The following is a 10205-nucleotide window of genomic DNA, read 5'->3' as shown; positions in this document are numbered from 1 at the left end:
ATGGGATTTCTTCTCTATACCAGACCCGGTTAAATCTCTTGTAAAAATACTCACTGTGGTGAAGGCAAAATGCTATTTCTCCCTAAAAGATGGTAAAATACGTATTTGGCTTAGACAGCTCCTGTTCAAGAGGAACTTAATGAACTTCAAAATAAAACTCAAGAATGCAGTTATATTTGTAATTCACTTTAATGGTAGAAACTTCATTTAGCTACTAGTATTAACCGCAACAATATAATGTCACAACAGCATTTAATAAAATGCATAAGCTAAATCATGCACTGCAATACTCTATATACAAACACAACAATGCAAATTCCTCTTTGTGACTGAAGACGTTGTTTGGATATAAAATTTAGTTTAAAAAAAGAACATGCTATTATTTTTAAATGCTATTACACACAATATTGATTTCACAAAAGAAGCTGTGAGAAATTAAAAACTTTTGCAGTTTTAAAAATAAACAATAGTTTTCTAAATTATAAGGAATAGAGACTTCCAGAAAATATCCCAAGGAACTGAAAGCAGATGTTTCCTTTTATAAAAATTTGCTGTTTTTTAGGCGCTCAGCACTTCCTAGTATGCCAATACAGATACAACAGTGTGCAGTTTTCAGTTAGGAAACTATGAACACTGGCTTCCAGTGTATTTCAGATTACAGATTAATTATTAAAAATATTCCAACATTTGATCTTGATTCCATACATGGAAAATTTAACATATACAGACTGTAAGTAAAATGTTTTCTTCTTAAAGACTGTGCTTTTTGTTTTAAATTTATTCAGTCCTACTTTAACCCACAATCATGAAAATACCATAAAACGGACCTGCAGAGCCTTTATTGCCACTAAATTTGAGCACATTTTGTCCTTCAGAATACAAACAATTCAAATGTGGATATAACACATTTGGTTTCACTGAATTTTGCTTTTTTTTTTCCCCTGAATTCACAGTTGAGTTTTTTAACAGATTCAATCTTGAATTAATGCCCCAACTGGCTTCCTAAACTTTAAAACTGTTCCTGCAGTACAGTGACTTTAACAGACTTTCAGGTTTCTATTCACCTTTAAAGAGGAAAGCAAGCATTCAAACACCACCAATTGTCCAGACACCAATGAAGGAACATCTGTCACAGAGGTTCCTGATGTTAATTTACATATTTTTCCTGCTGAAAATCGCAGAAATAAGGTTTTGAAATGCTACAGGTTTATTCCTATATTTGAAATAAAAGCTTACAAATGCTCACTAACCAATACACCAAGAAAGAGAACATTCTCAGCATTTTCCATAGCAAACTTTCCAAACTTTCCTCAGACTTGTGGTTCACTTTAAGCATGCACAAAGTTAATGTTATTTTGATTAATGTCTTATTATCTGGCTAAACATACACAAGTCTTTGCCACAGTGAGCACAAAAGGTGGAAATAAATGCCCAGAAAATTCTATTTCACCTTTTTAATGACAGAAACAAGACTTGCTGAACTACTGCCCTGTGAAATGCTTTTTTAAAAACCCACAATTAACAGATTTACTTTACGGAAGGCTTTGTTTTTAACTTCATCAAAAGGGAAGAAGAATAAGACCTGTTTATGCTTTGATAATGTAAATGTTTGTCTTCATTATGAATAAGAAATTGTCTTACTCCACATTTCACTTCCCAACTGTGTGCCCAGGTCCCACATGGACAGTGGGACTGTCACAGGCAGTGCAAGAGCTCCACAGATTGCAGACCCAGGAGAGGACAGAATGTGGAAAAGGGACATTAGTCTGACAAATAAATTAAGAAACTAGCTGTGTTCAGTTTAGGCTGGAAAATAAAAACTTTGGGAAGTGTATATACAATTGAAATGCATTGTGAAAAACCTGAGGATGTCTTGATGCTTGCTAAGAAATAAACTACCTGCAATGTCCCTGCTATTGAATTACCATTGTACCAGCGCTGCTGTTTCACTGACCAGAGCACACAGTCTCTAACTCATAGGTTGGTTTCATGAGATCGCTATGACAATATGACTATTGATTTATTAAACAGCATCCGTTACCTCCTGTTCTGTGTGCTGCAGTTCAGTGATAAATGGCAACTTGGTTTACTTTCAGTTAGCCACAGATGAAGACTTAAAGCCAAAAAATCAGTCTCTTCCCAAGCTTCACAAAAAAAAAAACTTTACAAAAGTATCTCAGGAGGCTGTAAGAGAATGAGTATAATGAGCATAATGAGCAGGGAAGCATTTTCTATGACTATAGTTATTTATTCATTATTTTTAAAAGGCATTATATGCTCAATTAACTATTGACTGACAGACCTCTATAGGTGAAATAAGAAAAGGTAAAGAGAATAATGTAAAAGCCAGAAAATTCATGGAATATATTTGTCAGTTCTGAACAGCAAATAGTGAATTCAGACTGGTTTAGAAGAAAGGTGCAAAGCTCTGAAATTTGTGAGGATTCAACAAATTAGGAAGCTCTGGATTAGCAAATGAATAAAAAACTTTAGCACATAGAATTGATGAATAATGGCTCCATATCTGTACATATATACATACACTACACATTTCCTATACACTGTACAGAATATATTTAGACAGAGAGATATAAACATATACATTCATACACACATACATACAGCTATGTACATATGCATTAGCTGCTCAAATGAGTTCTAGAACTGAACATGCAGAAATGCACAATGGTGGGAGGCACAAAATAGACAGGTACAACTCTATCAATCTCCTTAAAAGAAAGGCAGGAATTTAACAATAATAAATGCATTTTCAAAGCATTAGTGTAACTCAGAGGATTGAACAGATTGTGGGCATTAATGGAACATTACAACAGTATTACCTGTGATGAACGTAGCATGACTTCACAATAAAAAACATCTAAACTTTAGATGCTTAAACTTAGAGCATCTAAACTTTACAAAGAATTTTACTTTTAACTTGTAACCCCAGTATAAATAATGTTCTAAATTTTTTTTTCACAAATAATTTCCCATATGTTGATAACACTGATTGCAACTGAAGTAGGGTTGCAGCATTATCTAACAAGAAGGGCTAATGGCATCAAACAATAAGTCTGAACTTAATTCAGGACTATTTACTGTTAAAATGACTCAGCAACTTTAGAATTAAAAGGTGCAAAAAGTAAATGCTTTCATTCCTCTGCCATCCCCTCTTAGTAATTTTTCATATAAAGCTGTTTCTAATTTTCTGTAATTCAAGATCCAGTAGATGCTGGCAATTTGTCCTTCCTCTGCCCCTCACTTTCCTCTCTAGGGTGACCATGCCCTCATTTGGCTGATCCCTCCTGGATGTTTGGAGGTGTTAAGACTGCACACTGTTTTGTGCTGTTGTCAGCTGGCCCATGCTTATCACCAAAGCCAACTACTGCAAAAGCTCTTCTGTTGCTGTATGGCTAGTGTGGCAAACCCTGGGAACAGGTGGGAATCTGCCTGTGTTTTCTGGCATTTATGCTTTTGCTCTTATGGACAAGAGTAGGTGAAAAAAAAACCCCAACATCCCCTGGTTTTGCACTATTAAGAGTAACTGGGGAGGAACAGAGGTATCTCAAATAGAAAATCAACATTTTTGTTCCTTCCAGGATGGTATCATCCAGTAGATATGTGCTGGTACACCTGTGTGTCTGACTGACCTGCCAGTTCTACTGCTCAATTCTCCTGATTCAAACAGGGCTCTGACTGGTGCTGTTAGTGCAGGAAGCTGCTTTGTCACTGCTTGAGCAGTACCCTCAGCCCATTCATTTCCAGTTCTGTCTTCCTGGTTAAACTGTATTCCTGAAAACCTTTGCTAGTCATGCCATTTGGTGCAATTTTTTTAAATTGTCCTTTACTAATTAAACAGCAGGTAATGAGGAAAGAATCCTAACTACTGTCTGAACTTTAATGGGCAGGAAAATCTACTGACACCTGCAGTATCCTGAACTAAATAATTCAGGAATTTGTGAGTCCTGTGTACAATGTAGAACAATAAAAAAAACCACACAAGTGCTTTACAGTCTCTGCCAAAGGAGAAACAAAAGTCAGGAAACTGATTTCACCTGGGAGCTTCAGCCCCAACTTGGTTTCTCTATGGCAGCCTCAGAATGTGCCCTTTGCCAAAAGGAACTGTAATGGTGATACAGAGCTGCTGGATTCTGCACACAGACCCGGAACCAGAGCTCCTCACCAGAGGCATTGTGGCTGTCTGGGGGGCCATGGACTTCAGAAGATAGTGAAAGGAGACTTGGCAAATGACGCCAACTAATCAGTGGAGAGCAACAATAGTTTCTTGCTGCAGTGTGCTCTGAAAACTAAGCCTTCTTAATGATCTAACATTGTAAGGCAGCTAAAAGAAAGCCTTGTATGACTTCTTAGAAGGATCTCTCCTTGAAAATAATTTTTTCCTCTTCTACCAGTTTCATGCCAGAGTAACTCCACAGACACCAAAAGCATTGCAGCCAATTTATAAGCAATGTAAATAGGCAGAGAAGGATTACTTTTGCATATGGTATTAGTTCTGACTCTATAGTCCAAGGTAAGTAAATAAAAGGGAGAAAAGAGTATACCTTCCTACATTTGTCACAAATGCAATTAAAATCATTATGACAAAGCTAGTCCCAACTGCTTTTTAGCTACAAGATTCAAATCCAGTTCCTTTGCGCAAGATTTGGAAAACAAATGAAGCACAATGGACATTACTGCCTCATTATCATTCCCTACATTGCCTCATTATCATACCCCAGTCTCAGTCAGCACAGAATTCTAACATTTGTCTGAATGAATTGTGACTAGTATACACATTTGCTCAGGTTCAGATAAATCTAATCAGATAATTTATTACTGTATTTCTGCCAAGTTAAAATATTTTCATTTCAAGAGCAGCAGAAATAGAACTTCAAAAGTTCTGAAGAGAATAAATTTTGGCACTAAGTAGAACTTCAGTGAGATGAACTTCTCCTAGAATCACTTTGTGACTGTGATAGTTTGACTCCAAGTTCTTGTGAAAACAAGTTTGGCATTTAAATTTCACCTTTATGAAAACAAGCTATTTCTATATTTAATACTCAAGAAATAATTCTTCAATAATTGTTACAATATAAAAAAACTCTTCTGTCCCATATTCATAAGGAAAAGTTTGCACTTTCAAAGGAGAAAAAAACCCAAAACTGATTTACCAGTAAAGCTACTAAGATTAGCCTGTTACCATCTTCCAGTCACTGCAGGAGGGATGGAACAAACCTCAGAAATTCCAAGAACTATGTCAGTGTTGCACTATTTTCTGCAGAGATGGTTCAAAGCTTGTCTGATTGTGCAGTTGTACTGTGTGCATCACAGGGTCCTACTGCCACTGAGAGGGATTGTTACAGGGGAGAAATGGGCCAACAGGAGAGGGGAAGCACAAAGTCCTTTTCCTGGGGAGGAAACAGCCCAGGCATGCACATATGTTCAAATTTCTACAATTCAAAATGTTAGTCTTGGAATCAAAACAGTGTATAGTTAGAAAGAGTACTCTTTGTTAATGGCATCAGAACTAAGTAGCTTGGTTCTCACCTCTGCAAGCGAGCAAATCATGCTAATGATGCTACACAGAGAGGGACTTTATAGCTTTTAGGTGTAGTATCCAGATCTTAACGATGGAACTGCTTCATTTCATCTATTAAACGCATGCACAACTATGGATTGCATGGCTATTACTCAGTTTACAAAAATTAATATTTTATTACTAATAAGCTAATTAATAACTATTTGCAGAGTAAGTAACTACCAGGGTTTGAGCAAGGATCTCATTATGTGGCCTTGCATTTGTGGGGAGTGTAGTTTATTTGTAAACAGAGCTGCATGATATTTTTTGGTTTTGATTTACATATGTAATGCAAGGCACACATTTGACATTTTACTTCATGTGATTGCTTTGTTCCCAAAAAACTATAATGTCTTTCTTTCCTGAATTGTTATGATCACAAGTAATAAAAATTACAAACAAATTTTCACACAGAAAATGGGGCACTTTTACTTGAAAAATTGGAAGTTGAAATGAAAAAGAAAAGTCAAGAAAAAGCTACCTGGTGTGTATTGGGATTTAAAACCAAATATTCCAATGGCTACTTTTTGTGCTAAGGACTATTTCATTTACTACTAAAATGCTTTCTTATCTGCCTAAATGATATTTATTAAATTCTGAAAGCAAATTAAGTTCTGTAATCCTTTTGGCAATTAAAATAAATCAAAATAGTTCAATTAATTATTCTTGTAGAAAAATGACATAACCCAGTAAAACTTTAAATTTTAACAAAAGCAGCCACTACTCTTTCCAAGGTAGCTACTGTTTCTGATTAATCACCATTAATTTTTAAGTTGTATACCCTTAACGTAAGGACTGCGCAGCAGAAGTGCTGACACAATCCCACAGCAGTTACACTACAATCAAATGGTTGGTACTAAAAGCTGAAGTCCAGCTGACTTCACATGTAGAGAGCAGACTTTCCATCACATGAACAATATGACAATTTCATTTGCTATAGCAAAAGCTGAGAGAGATACAACTGCAGTATGACAAATCTCTGCATGGACACTGGACTCTGTAATACCTTTCTGAGAAAAGGAGATTCTGAATGTGCTAAAAATAGTAACTGTAGAAGACTTGAATGCATCCCGAACCTAAAATGAAATAGTATTTTGTGTCACAATAAGTGCTACAAATGTCAGCCTCCTAACAAGCATGAAGGATACAAGTTTTTTTTGTTACTTTAGAAGTCTCATCTAAAGCTGCTTAAGGTCTTTTGGCCACAATTCAGACTCTGAAAAGTCACAAACACCAACCTGGTTGATGTTTCTAAATAAATATCAATAACAGAAGAAAAACCAAAGTGCTGAACTTAGCATTAGAAAGGTTTTGTCACATAAATCTACTAAAGTAAGAATGCTTCTAACACACAAATAATTAAAATAATTCATGCATCTAATATGCCAGGATCAGATGCAGGTATTAATTGCTATGACTTTAAAAAAAATCATTGATTTTAAAATACAGCCATAATAATAAATTATACTAAAATGAAACCTATGCTAGCAGCTAATGGCCAGTACTACTAGCAAACATGTTGATGGCTCATCACTCGAGATAATTAAAAGTAGTTCATTTTATACCTCCATGGTGCCTCAGTCATCAACTGCAATTGTACATGAGTGAGAGTAAATCCTAACTATATTTTGGTTTCAAACTGAGTGGCAGGAAAGTTGAGAACTCTGCAAAACTGGGAGTGTTCCATGAGCGAGGGAGGGAGAAATAAAGTGAGAGAGCTTCGTAATAAACTCTTGCTGACTACCAGAGATTCTACACACTTCAGATCTTAAATTGCACCCTATGGCTACATTATGAGGGTGTTCAAAGTACAGAGAGGAGGAGTAAATTTGGACCATACAAAGAGCATACTCAAAGAGCATCACACAGCTCTATTTGAAAATTACTGCTCATCCAGTTAATGACTGATTTCCCCCAAAGTCAAAAGGCTGCTTCTTAGAATAACATTTGTCATGATTGTGTTTGTCTGAATAAACACTTTAAGGAACCTGCATATTTAATCATTATTGTGACAAACACTTTTTTTCTTTAGTGTGGGGAATTCCTGTACACATAATAGTCACCAGGACTGCACTGTACCATGTATTACAACTGCACTAATTTAACAGATATAGTTTCATATAATGTGGATATCTGATTTAAGAATCCACATTAATATTTCATGCATAACATAACAGCAAGTGACTTTTTGTAGATTAAATGATTGTCTCCTTTAGCATTCTACATTTTTACAAAAATCACTAGCATTTTGACTAAGGACATATGCATTTTTTAAATTTTCCATACTCATAAGCAGGATGTTGATGATGCTGTTGCTCTGAGAAGAAGTGATTACAAAGTGCTAGTATTATACCCTGGCATTTACTAGACATTCATTCCAAGGATATTTTTAAATATATACATACTGTTCTTTTTACTTTTAAAGTAATTTAATTACTACTCTGATATTATAAAACTCTTTTTAACCACTGATAGTTTCTAAATACAAAGCATGTGAAAAGTATGTTCAGTAATCTATGGCCTTTGAAATGAAAGGCATCAAAAATATTCCTTGTGGCAGGAAAGGTCCTATAGCAGGTCTTTTAATAGCTGCTTTAAATTTTGTCAACATCAGAAAAAGACAATCTGTCAGGAAACTGATAACAAGTTGGAGTTATCTGCACATACTAAAACACTACTCTTTTAATTTCATAATTATATGGTTTTTGTGAAAAGTACTTCAATCCCTCAAATTACGTTGTTCCCTCTATGCAGATGTGCCAGTTATTTGACCATTATATTCTGCTGTTTCCATTTTGAGAATGTAGGGGATTATGCTGTCAATGGGAACATTTCCAATGAGACCTGTGAAAAACAGTTCCTCGGTGATGCTAGAGCTCATCAGCCTAAGTGCTGGCAGACGAACTAGGATCCGGGCTAGCCTGAAAAAGAAGTTCAGTGGATTATAAATACATGTAAGACCAGTTTAAGATACTCTGTGGCTAAAGAGCTGGATCTGCCTTTATTATTACCATAATTCATGAATAGGCATAAAGAGGCAATTAAAACTAATTTGGCTACACCACAAAAAGAATGGTTGCTGTTCTATCCTGCAAGCAAAATGAAAGCTAAGTAGCTTTGTAGTTTTCCAATGAAAGGGACATGTTAATGCCCTTTGTAGACAGAACACGTATGTACAAACACAGAATTTTCTTGGCCTGCTTTTGAAATTCCCAGCTCTGGACGAACAATGCTGAGACTAATAATATTCATGTTGATTAGTGTGAACATTTGCACCATTTTAAAAGTACAATGCTTAATTAAAATTTCAGCCATAAACAGCATAGTAATCAGTTGCCTAGCAACTTCATGCCAAATGAGATAGCAGGAAGGGGGCTGGATGTATATAAACAGAAAAAAAGAGAATCCACTTCTATTGAGAGAAGGAATTTGGGGGAATGTACTGTTAAGCATAAATATTCCCAAATTGCCCTGGTGTTTTATTTACCACGATGTTAACAGATATCCAATACAATGAAGTGACTGTATTGAAATGCTAGACTTCCCATGCATATGAAATTTAGGACAGTGATGAAAGCATTTTGCTGCCATTTATATAGCAGATGTGCATCACAAATGCTAAACCAAATAAATTTTCTGAACCCGAACCATGTAATGGCAAACCTCAGGTAGCACTGACCACAGGTGCTCTGGAAAATGCTTGAATATTTATGGAGAAAATACCTAAGGTCCATTCTGCTAATACACCACATCTTGTAAACTTCAGGGCAAAAAGATTCAAACTATGCTATTGTTTTTATGAAAATTGTAACACTTGTCCCCTATCTCATTTTCTACCAGCACTCAGTTGCTCAGAAATAATAAGATTTGTTCTCTAAACTTGTCTATGGGTGAGCATGGAGATAGAGACACTATTAGTTAAAATACAAGACACTGCTTGGGGAATGTAACTCTGATTTTCTTCCCTGAGACACTATTATGAGAAGCAAGTATATGGAACAAATTTTATATTTAGTTTTATGGTAGATATTCAGCTCTCACTAATCAAACAAGAAGGCCTCAATTGTACATGGAAGAATATGGGATTTGAGGATATTTCTGAGGCAGAGAATCCTATTTTCATTGCACCACAGTGTTAATTCTGTAAGATCAATGCAGAAAACAGATGGGAGAAGCTCTCTTTTTCAGACAGGTTTTTTTTCTTCTTTTTAGTTACTCCACCCTCAGACAGTGCTTAAGTGTATAGGGTTAGGGTTAGGTTTCTTCTTTACATGAGGATGCCTTTCACAGTAAAAAAGAACATGTTCTATTATATCTTGGAGAAAGAGGTGAGTTCCCTGATAGTGCAGAGAATCATTGTGTTGATAAATTCTGAGTTTTGATGGAGATTGCTAGAAAATACTGTAATTGCTTCTAGCACATAACAAACAGAATAGTTGAGAAGTGAAAAAAAACCAAGCTAGATAATTTCAGAGAAGTCCTTGAAAATTAAAAAAAAAACAAACAAAACAAAACAAAACAAAAAAACACCACAAAAACAAAACAAAACCAAAACAAAAAAAAAAAACCACAAAAGAAAAAAAAATAAACAAAAACAAAACAAAACAAGCAAACCCAAAGGAGAAAA

The 10205-nt window shown here is 35.4% G+C and overlaps 1 protein-coding gene across 8 annotated transcripts in view; it reads right to left on the bottom strand.

The window, feature by feature from the left end:
• Positions 1-170: 170 nt before the first annotated feature.
• NR2C2 (nuclear receptor subfamily 2 group C member 2) overlaps positions 171-10205 on the bottom strand; it is a 39543-nt gene continuing 29508 nt past the window's right edge. For 7 of the 8 annotated variants that reach the window (XM_053953434.1, XM_053953440.1, XM_053953432.1 and 4 more), the window contains one exon: positions 171-8499. In XM_053953434.1, the coding sequence (XP_053809409.1) occupies positions 8325-8499 (175 nt within the window). In that variant the 3' untranslated portion in view covers positions 171-8324. The remainder of the gene's footprint in view (positions 8500-10205) is intronic. The other variant, XM_053953435.1, reaches the window with a different exon arrangement.

This window comes from Vidua chalybeata, chromosome 12 (assembly GCF_026979565.1).
Source record: "Vidua chalybeata isolate OUT-0048 chromosome 12, bVidCha1 merged haplotype, whole genome shotgun sequence".
Taxonomy (NCBI): Eukaryota; Metazoa; Chordata; class Aves; order Passeriformes; family Viduidae; genus Vidua; species Vidua chalybeata.
This window is presented reverse-complemented; position numbering and strand designations above follow the sequence as displayed.